Source organism: Salvelinus fontinalis, chromosome 13 (assembly GCF_029448725.1).
Source record: "Salvelinus fontinalis isolate EN_2023a chromosome 13, ASM2944872v1, whole genome shotgun sequence".
NCBI lineage: Eukaryota > Metazoa > Chordata > Actinopteri > Salmoniformes > Salmonidae > Salvelinus > Salvelinus fontinalis.
In genome coordinates, this window is record NC_074677.1 from 39,505,992 (window position 1) to 39,522,278 (window position 16,287).

Sequence of the window (16,287 nt, forward strand, 5' to 3'; positions counted from 1 at the left end):
GTCATCAAAGTCTTGTATTCTCCGGATTTATGGTGCTTTCAAGACAAATGGGAACTCTGGGGTAGACTAAACAAGGTTGAATCATGACGTCAGTGATCTTCAGGTCGTAGCTCTAGAAAGAGGCCAAAGTTCCCGACTTGGAATTCCGAGTTGGGTGACCGCTCAAGACGTATTTTCCCAGTTGGAGCTAGTTTTTTTCAGAGTTCCCATTTGTCTTGAACTCACTGAAGTCTGAGATTTCCCAGTTCTGAGTTTCAAATTGTTTTGAATGCGGCAGAAGTCATGCTGGATTACATTGTTTGTAAACTTATACATGACAAGAATTAAAGACAAAATTACATGCAAAACAGGCAAAAAATATATATTTATATATTTTTTTTGCTAAACAGTTTTTGCTCAGAATCTTCACTCGTGTGTATGCATACGTGTATGTGCGCATGTGTGTTTGTGTGACTGCACCTGTAGTGGTATTTGTAGTCCAGTATAGGCCATCAGTGTGTTGGCCCAGGGCCCAGCTGTAATAACCAGGCTCTCTGCCCTGTAGACCTCAGTTGCTGTTGTCACGGTGACTGTAGAGCCAGGCTGGATGTCTGTAACCTGATCTCCATCCTTTATCACTCCTCCTTCACTCTGGAACACTCTCTGGGAATGCATGCGAGAGATGCAGAAATTAATGGAAAAGCTTTTCTTACTTCCCTTAATTTGTATAATATAGTAAGAAACACGACTGTAAAAGGGTGGTATGACTTTTGACCTCTATCATGGCTTTCCTTTGTGGTCTGATCAGCCTCATGGGAGGGCCATTTGGATAATGAAGTTAAGGTCATCTGTGATACTGATTTTAAGGTAAATTGAGTAATTTATAATTATGAACGAGTTTATAGTTCTTTGACATATTTGTAATTTGAACCAATGAGAAGAAAGAAATGGCATAGCCTTGGACTAATTGGTGTTTGGGAAAGTGTGGCGTTAAGTGAGTGAGAAAGGAAAAGGTTGCATATCCCAGAACCAATGTATGTTTGTGAGCAGGGGTTGTGAGAGAGCTTTAATTTTTGTGCATATGAGGGATATAGATTTTATAATGAATTATACATCTTATTTATTTATTTATTTACTGTCCTATCATTTTTTTTTAATTTATTTTTATTTTTTATTTTTTTATTTTACCGTTATTTTACCAGGTAAGTTGACTGAGAACACGTTCTCATTTGCAGCAACGACCTGGGGAATAGTTACAGGGGAGAGGAGGGGGATGAATGAGCCAATTGTAAATCAGGGTGGAATAGCATTTTAAAATAAATTATACATCTAATTTATTTATTGTCCTATCATGGGAAACTAAATTTAAATACTAAATTATACATCTAATTAATTAATTCATGGTCCTATATTGATGGAATGGTCCACAACCCTATACCCTAGATACCCACCTGAACGACCCAGATACTAATGAGAAGTCCCTATCTGTTTTATGGGCCTGCTGTAAGCAGCCTGTATGCAGCCAAAATGCGGTCAGAGACCTTCTAGAGCAGCACCGCCCCCTCAAGATTCTGAGCCTGCCTGGCAGGGTTGGTTCTGCAAAGCCAGAGCCCCCTGATGGGAGAGCATAATTTACAAGGAAATTCTCAAAGCTGCTAATGAGAACCTTGACGACCTTGTACCTAGCCGGTGGGGATTCCGGTGGGGTGCCCCCACCCAGGCAGTGGCAGGGGGTCACACTCGGACATTCAGAGAGGGGGAATATTATTGTGGCCCTGGTGGCACAAAATCTGACTGCACAGACTTGCTTGGGAATATAGTCACAATGGGGGACCATGTGTGGGTGTATCAGGGGAAGGGGGAATATCTGACCTCCATCACCTAGGACGTGACAATGGTTAATCAAATCTCCACATTTCTGCCCATTTTTTGCTCGGTTTTGCAGGCCTCATACAGATGCAACTGTTTATACATTCGTAAATCAAGGCCTTTCTTGAGTTGGACTCTAGGATGGTGCAACTGTTGAGAATCTGAGTCTATGGTTGTTGTGGGGGAAAGGGGTTGAGTGGGTATGAGTGTGTGTGTGTGTGTGTGTGTGTGTGTGTGTGTGTGTGTGTGTGTGTGTGTGTGTGTGTGTGTGTGTGTGTGTGTGTGTATCCCACAACTGTTGCGAGGGAGTAAAAGATGTCAGGTACAATATAGGATGATTCACAATAGTTGTTTGCAAAAATAATATTTAATCCTAATAATCCTTTGCTTAAACTGCCTACATTACTACAAATATTAATGGCTAATTATGGAAAATACGTTTTTTTAAATATATTTTTAATGGCTATATATAATACAAATCGAGGTGAGGGCGATGGAATGCATTTGGCGGTTGATCTGCTTCTGTTCTGTGGGCGGCACTGTGTGCTCTTTTCGAAGGGTGGGTCCCGGTCTCTTCTGGGCCATGTGACCCGGGGGTCAGGGGTGGTTGGGGTTTTAGCGGTTGGAATAGTGGGACCAATTGGAGACCAATTGGAGGTTTACTTAGTAGCAATGCAAATATCATGGTACAGCTATATAGACACTCAATCATCATGTCACTTTTTAATGGTACGTTTACAAACATATATTATGATAAATGCACATTTGTGGCCTGCTGGAGGTCATTTTGCAGGGCTCTGGCAGTGCACCTCCTTGCACAAAGGCGGAGGTAGCGGTCCTGCTGCTGGGTTGTTGCCCTCCTACGGCCTCCTCCACGTCTCCTGATGTACTGGCCTGTCTCCTGGTAGCGCCTCCATGCTCTGGACACTACGCTGACAGACACAGCAAACCTTTTTGCCACAGCTCGCATTGATGTGCCATCCTGGATGAACTGCACTACCTGAGCCACTTGTGTGGGTTGTAGACTCCGTCTCATGCTACCACTAGAGTGAGAGCACCGCCAGCATTCAAAAGTGACCAAAACATCAGCCAGGAAGCATAGGAACTGAGAAGTGGTCTGTGGTCACCACCTGCAGAATCACTCCTTTTTTGGGGGTGTCTTGCTAATTGCCTATAATTTCCACCTTTTGTCTATTCCATTTGCACAACAGCATGTGCAATTTATTGTCAATCAGTTTTGCTTCCTAAGTGGACAGTTTGATTTCACAGAAGTGTGATTGACTTGGAGTTACATTGTGTTGTTTAAGTGTTCCCTTTATTTTTTTGAGCAGTGTATATTAATGCCTGGAATATTTCAATTTTGGAGAATCTCTTTTAAAATGGGTTAAAGTTATGTATAGTAGCCATAGGTGTACAATTGTAAATAATGGCTATATCTCAGAAAGGTTTAAACTGTCAAGAGGAGTTAAACAAGGTTGTCCACTATCGGCACATCTATTTATTATTGCCATCTAAATGCTAGCTGTTAAAATTAGATCCAACAATAATATTAAGGGATTAGAAATTCATGGCTGAAAAACAAAGGTGGCATTGTACGCAGATGATTCTTGTTTTCTTTTTAAACCTCAGTTGGAATCCCTCCACAACATAGAGGATCTAGATACTTTTTCTAACCTCTCTGGATTTAAACCAAATGATCATAACATGCTTTGTAAGTAGGAAAACCTGCAAAATCAGCAGTGTATCAAATACCTGTTCTTCCCACTGTATATATAGTATGTGTATATATATATATATATATGAATGTTTAGTGAATATATATAAATATATATGATCATGAGGCATTTATAATTTATATTCTTCAAGAATCAATGGGTACATACAGTATTATTAATTTACAAGTCCACAAATGGATATGAGTGAAGGTATGGGTGTGGTTGGAGTCTTGTCCTACCAACAAGTGCTTTCTTGAATTATGCTGCATTCATAACTAGTGGGAAATTTGGAAAATTCTACTTGTGAACTGGGCGCAACAAGAGTTCTGTTTTTCCTGTGTCTTGTATCATATTGTACAACAGCTGATGAAACCGATCACTGTAAAAGTGTGAAAGAAATTGATCAGTGTTATTTCCTGATAGTTGCTGGTTGAAAATACTATCAACACAGGACCTTCTAATCAGCAGGTTGTGCATGGGTGGAGTTTCATCATCCCTGGTGACATCACCAGGCGGTAAATAAGTTAATAGACCAATAACAAAGAGAGTTCCAAACCTCTCTGCCAAAAACAGCTTTTAGGTTCCCTCCCCCTCTCCACTCAGACCACTCCCAGACTGTCCTAACTATTTCCTGCTTAAGAAATAGTTTTTTGCTAAAGATATGTTTTTGTTTCTTTTTGACCATTTTAAAGGAAAATTATCACAGTAAGGTACTTAATTGTTACCCAAAAATGATTTGATATTGATATAAAAACGTCAGCATTGGGACTTTAACCACAGTGTGGATCAATCCACCAGAGTGGAGGGGCCTAATGAGAGGGATATATAACCTGAAAAGTAGTTATTGGCAGAGAGGTTTGGAAATCTCTTTGTTTGATCTGTTTATGCCACGTTAAAAACAACTGGGAACTCGGAAACCTCAGACTTCAGTGTGTTCAAGACAACTGGGAACTCAGAAAAAGATCTTCTCAGAATGGGAAAAATCGATTTTGAACGATCATCCGATTCTAAATTCCAAGTTGGGAACTCGGGCCTCTTTCTAGAGCTCCCACTTTCCGACCTGAAGATCACTTGGTTTGACTTCTTATTTTTCAGAGTTCCCAGTTATCTTGAAAGCACCATTACTACCTGTTGATGTCACCAGGCAAAACTCCTCCCATATAAAACATGCTGATTTAAAGGGCATGTGTGGATTTTCACACATTTACATTGCTAGTTTCATCAGCTGTTGTACAGTATGATACAAAATACAGGGGAAAATTTACATTTTGACTGCACTCGGCCTTACTCAAAGCCTCTGGAAGGTTTTCAGAGACATAGAAAGAGAGGAAAGATACGTTTGAGTGGGAAGACAATGGGTGTGAAAATGTTTAACCTATTACATTTCAGACTCAAAGCCATAAAAACTAACCAAGATAATTTTTTGTAAAAAATGTAAGAGCCCTAACTGAACATTTTGAAAATGTGTCAGGTTGCTGTCATGCCAAATAGTGTCCACTGCCAGATAGTGTCCACCCTCTGCATCACAATGAGCTAAAACAGGGTCACAAAGGGTGTTTTTTGGTAGTCTTACAAATCTTCATGGTATCAAAAGAATACACCTCACACACATATGGCTATTGGCTCAAATTGAAGAAGACACTTGTACTATGTCAGATAATGAGTTTAAATGTATTTAAGTTTGAGTGTATATCCCAATATTACATTTTATATTCAAAACAGAAGATTAAACATAAAAAACTAGTTTTTTTTGAGGTGTACATAAAGAGGAGTATTCAAAAATGGTCTGTTGGTTGATATTCCCCTTGGGGGACTCCCCATCATCTTGTCAAAATGTGCAAAACAATTCATTGAGAGTCTTAGCTTTCACAATAGCTGACAACTCCAACCGTTCAAAAGTTAGAGACACATTTGTGGGAAAAAGACAACTGCTAATTAGCGGATATTGGAGGTTACTCATGTTCTATGAACGAAGCAGTGCATTCCGTGGATAGAAAATCATTGGGGAGAGGATGACGTAATAGACCCCTGGAATATTGGGGGGGACATGTCCCACTCACTCTGAGCAAGGAAACACGACCTTCGTTTGCTGTTTGCTAAGATGGATTTCAGGCCTCTTTTCTCCCATATGCCACTGTTTTGGTGGAAAAATAGACATGGGAAAAAATTTAATAATAGACACCTTCCATTGGTCCTTTACATTTTCTGTTGGATTAATTACTTTATGGTAGGGATTCCGTTGGGATTGCTTTTTTGTATTTTTTGCCCCCCCGCATTGGATTATAAGTATTTATTTGATTTAGACTTGGACTCAAACAGTCAAACTGTGGTTTTGGTAGGAAGGTTTTCAGTTGCATTGTGAATTTTCTCATTGCACTTTTGGCTCCTACAGAACTATTAATTTGTTGTTGATGTTTGAATCCTTATTCTGTTGTTTATGCTGAACCCCTATGATTTTTCTATTAATACCATTATTATTGCAGTGGCCAAGTTCCTTAATATCAAAGTTTGTGGTTTATGGAGAGGGCCGTGTTGTACGCTAGGGCCACCCAGGGCTGGCCTGAGCTGTAGGTATCTGAGTGGCTGCTTCTAATTGAATGGTCTGGGTGAGGGATGGTCTCCGGGGCGATGTATGACTGCTGTTTTCTCTGGTGCAGGCGGCCTGCTGTGATACATGTGCAGCACCACAGCCAGGAGACTGCTCCATTCATCAGCACTCCTCCCCCAACCCTCTAAGCCCGCTCCGCTGGGTGGGTGTAAATATGATCTGCACCCCAGTGCGGCCCGCCCGTCCTTGAGTGATGGGCACAGTGTCCGGAGGCTGCCCACAGGCATAGCTCTCATCTATCCTCCTCACTGAAGGATCCATTTGGCCGGTGAAATACATTCCAGGAACCTGGTATCGCTCACCAAGATTTACACAGCTTCCCCTCCTCTATCTTTCATTGTCTCAATGGTTTTTAAAGGTATAGGCCAAGGACATCCCTGCAGTAAGCCCCACGCCTCAGCCCTTATGTCATCCTGTATATGACTTATACTGCACTGAGGGGATTCATGCTGGGGTTCAAATGCAGTTTGGAAGTCATTATTTTTCTAGCTGGTTTTGTAGTATGTCATTTCACTCCCACACTAACATAGCTTCTCCAGATCCCAGATAGGTCAGTGAGCTTGAAAGGTGTCCTATCAGCTTTGGTTTGTCTAAGCCAATGAGAACCGGCTCACAATGGCATAATTGAATGCTTTCCTGTCATATCTATTAATGTAAATACACATAGTGAGTGAAACTAGTCCAGGCTCAGTTCAGGGCACACTAGGCATAACAGTATAATGAGGAACAGGCTTCCCTTCTACATCATTTTTGATTAAGATAAAGTAGCAGCATACCTGAACAGTGTGACATTAGCCTCAGCCTCCAGTTTAGCCCAGAGCAGGTAGCATTTCTCCATAATGTGGGTGTAAAATTCATGTTCATAAGCCTTCCTGATGATCCTGGTCTGGCCATGGGAACTCCCCCGGGAGTGGGGCAGGAGGAACTGAAGAATGACACAGCATAATGTCCTTATGGCTCTATATTGCAGTGTATGATTCTTATTGTAGTCTGTGGTGCTCAATGGCCAGTAATGAGGAAAAGGTATCACTGATGAACTGATATTGTTTTGTAGCTTTGTGCTTATCCTGCAATGATAAGTGTTTTATTCTTACTGTATGTTACTGTCAGTTGAGCTATGTTAGATGTGTACACACTACATTGAGTTTAAATATTAGGCCACAGACATGATGAATAACAAATAACAATCAATTAAACAATTTTAATTGAAATGAAGTGCAAAAAACATATTCAGTGTGTTATTTTCTTGCAAATGATCAATTCCTTTTATTTAACACATGTGCACACCTTCTGCAGTGAAGGTTGGCTGTTATTGCAGGTGAATGTGGCCTCCATTGAACATAACCTTCCTCTTTCATTTTTTGGCTATCCAATTAAATGGCAACATCGACCAATGTTAAAAAAAAAAATCAGTAGCAGAAAATATTGATATCTGCTGCCTTACAAACATCTTGTGTTGTACGTGGGTTCATTCTCTGCGGATGTCTCCCTTTTAGCTCCATCAAACTTCTTGTCTTGTTTGGTCTGACTTCAAAGATGCACTCCGATTGAAGGATCAATACACTAGTTCACTTGCAGAAACAACTACAAAACTGTAGTCACTGTGTGGATATGGATAATGGGTTAGTTACACATCTGCTCCAGTAGAAGAGTTCTCTTGTTGTTTTTAGCCAGGTGATAGGCGGTGAAGGAGCCTTGTATCCCTGCTCCTATAACGATACAGTCGTAATCCTGCTGGTCGGACATTGTCTCTGAGACCTGGTAGTGTAGTCCAACACACAGCACTGCTCTGTAATGAGTGCACACCTCTCTATTCACCTAATGTACCTCTCCAACTCCTGTAGGAGTAAGTGACATATGTAGGTAGATATCACACCAATTAAACAATAGATAGGAGTATACTAGAAAATAGTATAAGAAGGCAGATGTGAGTGCATTTGCCATTCTGGTAAATACAGGAAACCAAAGATTAGCAGATGGTGTAGTAGTAACATAAGATACATGGATAACATATAAATATAAAAGATAGCTGAACATTAAAGTAACAAACCACATGGTAACATAGATCATGAGACCGTGGTAATGGAAATCTACTAAGGGAGGTTCTGACCCCCTGACCCCTGTAGATTCCCCATTATGCTGACAGACTGACCAGACATACGGGTGCCTGGGTGCTTTGACATACTAGATTTATAGTCTACCCATTTCACTAGATAAGCATACATACCAGAGAAATATGCCTGGGGTGGCTGGACACTAATGAACAGGAAACACATAGTCTGCTGATTCCATTTAAGTGAGACATAGACCAGATACATAGATAGGATAGGGGGGGCACAAAGAGTGCATTGATTTAGTGGTGAAGGGAGGGGAAAAGGAGTTTGTTGACACACTAAGATAGAGAGTCTGACTACTATTATAATTGAACTGAAAGCAGATGATGGGCGTTAGTATGTGTGAACAAGCAGGAAGCCTGAACTAAAAAGATAATGATGTTGAAGAATTAGGGGAAGTATGTTTATTTGCATATGGGGTGGACTCATATGCTATTTGGGTATAAAGAGCGAACCAGTGCTCTGGGAGGGGGGGTTCCGTGGGACATTCGAGATGGTTATACTATTGTAAATAAAAGCATGTTTTGATTTCACAAGTTCTGATAAAGCGTTATATTTCTGAGATGATTTTCCACGACACTCCATGGACCTTTGGCCAAAGTTCTTTGATTATTTACAAGTTAGCCTGTCAGACTGACTACTGCTGAACCTTTCTTTGCACCACAGCACACTTTGGATGATAGAGGGTCATTTGCACAACTGAGCCTTATAGACAAACAACCATATATCTCAATTGTTTATTATTTTGAACAGCTGATGTAGTTGCATTTTGTATAATCAATCAAAATAAGTTGTAGTTTGAATGTTATACATCACCTGAAAGGACACAACCTCTACTGCAGGGTTCCCCAACTGGCGGCCCGAGAGCTGAATTTGGCCCGAGGGTGATTTTATTTGGCCCCCCCAAGTTTTCTGAGCAATTAATTTTTAATTAGGGAAATCTGTTCCTAAGTATTCCCACTTATAATAGAGAGACACATGATCATAAACAAATGTAAGCAAGGTTTGAAATTATTATGATCAAATATGATATCTGTTTGAGCTAAATGCCATAAATTTGACTGGATTCATCTGAAGAAGGAGAATCTGTCAGAACATAAGGAATAGTTTTAGAATATGTTATGACACCGTGAACATTGATGTTGTCTTTGTGAATAACTAATTTGAGCTATTATGTAGTGATGGATCCTTTTTGAGGCCGTCTCTGATTTATCAAGAGACAAGATGATGACGACTGTGATTCTCTCCAATCTTCAAAATAGTGAGATGTTATTTCCCACCCAGTGCTAGAACGTCACAATGATTTTAAGTCAAAAGGGCAGATTTCTTTCCATGTAAGTAGACCTACATACATCGCTCTCTTTGCTTCACACACTTGCAATCACCACTCTCACAGTATTAAAGACACAACAGACCAGGTCAGCACGTTTATGATCATCAACACGTTGAGATTTGCACCCAACACATCTGCAGTCATCAAACAAATGAAGAAATACATAGTGCATCGTCCACCAGAACAAAAGAGATGAATTCCAAATGCTCCAGTCTAATTAGAACTCAAACAGGTGATACAGCAGTGTCGGGCATTCAGATGCATTTAGTTTTATTCATGGGACATTACTAGACGCTTTGGTTGTATTGCTGTTGTTGTTCCCCTGTGCAAATTGCAAGGTTGGCACACATTGGCTCGATCATCAATCACACACTGCTGACTGCACACACACACACACACACACACACACACACACACACACACACACACACACACACACACACACACACACACACACACACACACACACACACACACACACACACACACACACACACACACACACACACACAGATATGACACCTAGGGATTCAAATTAGTTCCACAACTAAGTATTCATCATAGAAGGGAGTAACAAGTAGAGCGTTGACTGTACTCTGACATCAAACTTCCAAGTTGCAAACTCTAAAATGTTTCCCCCACTGTTTGCTTGATTGCTCCTTCATTGTAATGTGAGAGTGAGTGGGTGACGAAAACAATAACAAGCTCTCGTTTGATATATCTAATTTGGATTCAGGTACAGGAAAAGAGGCAAAAACTAAAGGCCACAGCTTTCTGATTATGACATGGGAGGAGAGAAACAACACACACTCATGCATGCACGCACACACATACGCTCACAAGCACGCTTGTTTATGCACACACACATGCATACTCGCACACACACTCCAGGCTTAAAGGCCCAGTGCTTTCAAAAACGTGATTGTCCTGTGTTTTATATATATTTCCACACTATGAGGTTGGAATAATACTGTGAAATACTGAAAATGATAACGCTCTTTTATTGTAAGAGCTGTTTTGAAAAGACCTCCTGAAGTGTCAGCCTGTTTTGGTGGGATGGAGTTTTGGCCTGCCTGGTGACATCACCAGGTAGTAAATTAGTTAATAGACCAATTAGAAAGAGAGTTCCAAACTGCCAATAACAGCTATTTTTCAGAGTTTTCCTCCCCACTCAGACCACTCCTAGAGAATCATAGCAAATTTCTCTCCTGAGAAATTGCTCTTTGCTAAGAAGCTATATTTGTTTCTTTTTGACAATTTTAACTGGAAAAAAAATCACACGAAGGTATTCATTTGTTACCCAGAAATGATTTGATATTGAGATACAAACAGTTGCATTGGACCTTTAAAGAGCTGAGGCACCCTGCTGCTCCTCCAAAATCACCATCTGCTCGCTGAAATTTGACTCTCTGAGAGCATTTTATCCAGGCTGGTAGTACGCCTGCTAACCCTCCCACTCTGTGGGTTTTACCTCATCTTCTGAAACAATGCAGTTTGAAGGGTAGCTCTTTGAAATATACTGAGTCAGGGTTTTGTCCCAGAGAACCGCTCAACACTGTATGCATTTGAGGGGCTATAAACATTGTCTTCAATCTATTTTCCTGTGTGCTGAATGTCAACCTCAATGCATTCTACATGCTCAGCTAAACCTATTTCTGCGATATATAATATATAAACCAATAACCATGTTTCCATTCCAAGATTATTTATTCAGTGGTATAGCTCCAGATTAGTTTTGTCCCTGCACATAACCTATGTCCCTGGGAACTCCTATACCAGCCTGTAATCAAATAGAAATCATTATTCAGTCATTTGATTTGTTGTTGGGGCTCATACAGTTGATTCTGAGTAATAATTGACCCAGCTCACTTTAGACTGAAGAAAAACAAATCACAGTTTCCAAAATATACATAGTAGTCAGGTGGAATAAACATACATATATTATATATAACAGCTCCTATATGTACTGTAGTGGAAATCCAAACCAGGGCGTATACATACGAGGGAAATGTAATTGTTAATCCATGTCCCCATGTGTTATTAAACATGATGCTGAGAGCTCCAGCTCAACCACCCAAAAGTGACTTAATTACCTTATATTTACATGTCACACTATTTATTTCTGGTCATGTCTAAATATAAGCCCTGCCTGTTGAATATTCATGTCCCCCCTTGCTTTCACACAGGTTCATATTTGTCTGTGTCTGATGAATAACTGAAGGCTGATGAATAATGGATGTGCCTGGGCCTGCCTGTTTTTTTTTATTACCAGCATTGGGTCTGCCTGGCTGAATCTGGCTGTACCTGATGTGTCAGGTGTCCATTCTGTCAGCTAGTGGAAGTGACTCCAGGGATCAGGTGTCTCTCTATGTCTGACACTGTTGCTGTACAGAGATCACGATTCACTATCTACTCTGTTTTTTTGCACTTTTACGCAGTCAGCATTGCATAGCATGAGGACATGGTTTGGTTACCGGAGTTGAGCTTATTGAGACAGGGACATACTGTACTGGAGGAAGTCTTAAAATGCCTCTTCTAAATGTTGTTTTAAAACATCTACAGGATTGGTGTCCCCCCCTACAGGACGGTTAAGCTAACATAGGCTAATGTGATTAGCATGAGGTTGTAAGTAACATGAACATTTCCCAGGACATAGACATATATGATATGGGCAGAAAGCTTAAATTCTTGTTAATCTAACTGCACTGTCCAATTTACAGTAGCTATTACAGTGAAATAATACCATGCTATTGTTTGAGGAGAGTGCACAATTACGAACTTGAAAATGCAATAATAAACCAATTAGGCACATTTGGGCAGTCTTGATACAATATTTTTAACAGAAATGCAATGGTTCATTGGATCAGTCTAAAACGTTGCACATACACTGCTGCCATCTAGTGGTCAATATCTAAATTGTGCCTGCGCTGGAATAATACATTATGGAATTTCTCTTGCATTTCAAAGACGATGGTACAAATAAAATACAAAATAATGGTTGTTTTTATCTTTGTATTATCTTTTACCAGATCTAATGTCTTATATTCTCTTGTATTCATTTCACATTTCCACAAACTGCAATGTGTTTCCTTTCAAATGGTATCAAGAATATGCATATCCTTGCTTCAGGTCCTGAGCTATATGCAGTTGGATGTGGGTATGTCATTTTAGGCGAAAATTGGAACAAAAGGGGCGGATCCTTAAATGAAACAAAAATCAGTCTATTATTACTGTATTTAATACAAGGCACCATGAATCTACCTGATGTGTTTTAAAGTTCAGTCTCCTCTTTCCTTCCATGAGCAGCCTGTGTGTGTTTGGCTCCTGTGTCTGCTCCATCTGTGTTGTAGTCCTTTGACAGAGTGATTATGGATGTTGGTGTCCAGGCATGAAGAAGTGTTTGGCATGGCATGTGTTGCTCTAGAATCATTATGTGGAAATGATGAGACCGCAATTGGCAAACAAATGTCACTTGTGATTTGATGACTATAATTGGAGTTATGGAATAGATCACACTAGTATTAAAACTAACTGCATATTAAGACCTATTCAGTACTGTCACGCCCTGACCGTAGAGAGCTTTTTATGTCTCTATTTTGGTTTGGTCAGGGTGTGATTTGGGTGGGCATTCTATGTTCATTTTCTATGTTTTGTATTTCTTTGTGTTTGGCCGGGTATGGTTCTCAATCCGAGGCAGCTGTCTATCGTTGTCTCTGATTGGGAACCATATTTAGGTAGCTTTTTCCCACATGGTTTTTGTGGGGAGTTATTTTCTGTCTAGTGTTTTGCACCTTACAGGACTGTTTCGGTTTCGGTTGTTCTCTTTGTTATTTTGTATTAGTGTTCAGTTTTCAATAAAAAGCATGAACACTTACCACGCTGCGCTTTGGTCCAATTCCTCTTCTTCAGACGACGAAAACCGTTACAAGTACAGTATGTTGGCAAATGTACTAATGCAAATCACATACATTCCAAAGCACACAAAAATGCATTTTCTTTACACAATCTAAATCCAAAGAATTGAAATCCAATACATTGAAATGTACAGCATCCAACAATATCAATTAGCTCCAATTAATTGAAGTGTACACTGATATACATCTCTGCATCTTGCCTACCTATGTGAAGGCATGTGCTCCCAGCAGGGTAGGGCTGACTGGCCCAGCCTATACTCACTCTAATTGGTAAAGGAGATAATGACTGAGGATGCTGCACCTCTGGAGGAGTTAGTGTGTCAGGAGAGAGAGCAGGATGAAGGGTTAGAGGTTTATCTTGGCGATTTTAGCATGTAAATCTTGGTGGGGCAAACTCCCCGCCCAAATTGTTTTTATTCATGCCAGCAAAGGCACTACACAACACAACACTAAACAATACATTAATTGCATTATAACGGTGACAAATGGTGCCTGCAAACTGTTAGGGCCTACATAAAGCTGTCCCAACAGCAGAGTCCCAACAGCAGATCTTTCTTTGTGTGAATCGTTATCACCGCAACACCGAGCTATCAGTGGAGCCTTGTCTGGCAGCGAAACAGTTCATTCAGCCTCATTTACTGCCTTTAAAAAAAACATGGCTGATATGGCTGACTTGCTTAAACAAATGTGTTTTCTACTGACAATTGAGATGTACAAACTATGGCATAAGGGTATGATGAGCGGATAAGAGGCAATCCATAATTTCGATTAAGACATTAATGAGCAAGCTAGAACGAACATGGTCAATGTAACTATTTGTTCAGCACTTTTGAAATGTACAGTGACACATGGGACGTTCTTGTAGTATTTGTCCTGTACTGTACACCAAGTCAGAACCGTAGGATAAATAAAGGGTATATAAGAGATAAATATTTGATGATGACATTTCTCTAAAACAGGCTACATGTGGCCACCAAATCAGAACAGTAGGCTACGTTATGAGGGGGAAAGGGACCAAATTATTAGGGTGAGGTATATGGGCTACTAACAGCTTGCTACACAATATACACTTAGTATTATTTAGCTACAGAATACATATCTCCCTGGCATTTTACATAATTTATGCTGCAGCATGCAATGCATGTTTTGACTCACCTTGCTGTGCTCACTTGAACAGGAAGGTGAAGTGGCAGTCCTTCTTGTGTGCAAATTTCGTCATCACAGTCTGCCATTCTCTGGATTTATGGTGCTTTCAAGACAACTGGGAACTCAGAAAAAAACAAGGTAGAATCATGACGTCCGTGATCTTCAGGTCGGAGTTCTAGAAAGAGGCCCGAGTTCCCGACTTGGAATTCCAAGTTGGAGTTTGTTTTTTTCCAGAGTTGTCTTGAACTCAATGAATTTGGAGAATTCCCAGTTCCGAGTTTCCAGTTGATTAGAATGTGGGAGAACTCATGCTGGTTTGACAGCATGGCCAATGTATTGAACCTTTTCTGGCCCATGGTGTGTTGCGAGTGTATATATATCCTTTTAAGCTTGGAAAAGAGACCCTTAAACCCAGACTTTGACCACACACCCTCCACTGAATAGCAGGCTAGTGATTGCGTTGCAAAGCTTGCAGTTAGCCACTGATTCCTTCCAAACCACTCATTGTTGAATGAGCTTTTTCCAACTTGTTGTGTAATGTTTATGTCCAATGGCCGATGAGCAGGTTTTTAATCTAACATTTCTCTTCACATGACAAGGATTGAAAAGGATTTGCCAGTAGATTGTCTACTTGATTCATGATGATGATTGCTTGTCTAACTTGCTAGCTAAGATTTTCAAAGTATGATGTTGACATGATCAGTCCAATCAAAGCTATGGTAGATATAACGTGATTTGACAATTTTATCTGTGGCCAATGACTTTGAGCCTTCTTAAAGGGGACTTTTAAATTAAATCTATGGCAGCACCCAGGGGGCTTGAATTTTCGAGCTCTCCCTGTAGATTGTGCAGTGACGTAGTTTCCATATGACAGAACACTGAGCCAATCACGGCGCTACTAGAGAACATTACCAACCCTTACACTCTGTATTTTCTGCTGGCTGCCCCACCACCACAGAAAGCACTGAGCTAGGCTGAAACAGCTTCATTTTAGAGCCGCTTTACTCAAGAAAACAAAAAAGAGACCATGTTTGTATGCGGCTTTATTAACTGAAGGATTTTTTTTTTTTTTTTTTTACATTGTTTGCAAACTGACTTGTGACACATATTAAAGCCAAAATAACATGCAAAACAGGAAAAAAAATACAATTCTATGTATATGTGTATATATATATATATATATACAGTTTAAGTCAGAAGTTTACATTCACTTAGGTTGCAGTCATTAAAACTCGTTTGCCAACCACTCCACAAATTTCTTGTTAACAAACTATAGTTTTGGCAAGGACATCTACTTTGTGCATGACACAAGTCATTTTTCCAACAATTGTATACAGACAGATTATTTCACTTATAATTGTATCACACTGTATCACAATTCTAGTGGGTCAGAAGTTTAATGACTCCAACCTAAGTGTACGTAAACTTCCGACTTCAACTGTGTATATATCTCTATATACTGTATATATATATATATTTAGTTATGACGGGTTGCTTATCAGTTAGTTCAGTTTAGCAGCTTTGCTTTACTGAAGAAATTCTGAGAGCCCTTGGTTGTAGAAGTATGAACACTGAATATCTAGTGTTAGGGGAAGTACCCTTTCCAACC

General features: G+C 40.1%; 1 protein-coding gene across 1 annotated transcript in view; it reads right to left on the minus strand.

The window, feature by feature from the left end:
* Nucleotides 1-16,287, minus strand: part of LOC129867843 (peroxisomal sarcosine oxidase-like) — a 41,794-nt gene that overhangs the window by 13,345 nt on the left and 12,162 nt on the right. Inside the window, exon 2 of the mRNA XM_055941328.1 lies at nucleotides 460-642. Within this exon, the coding sequence (XP_055797303.1) occupies nucleotides 460-642 (183 nt within the window). The remainder of the gene's footprint in view (nucleotides 1-459; nucleotides 643-16,287) is intronic.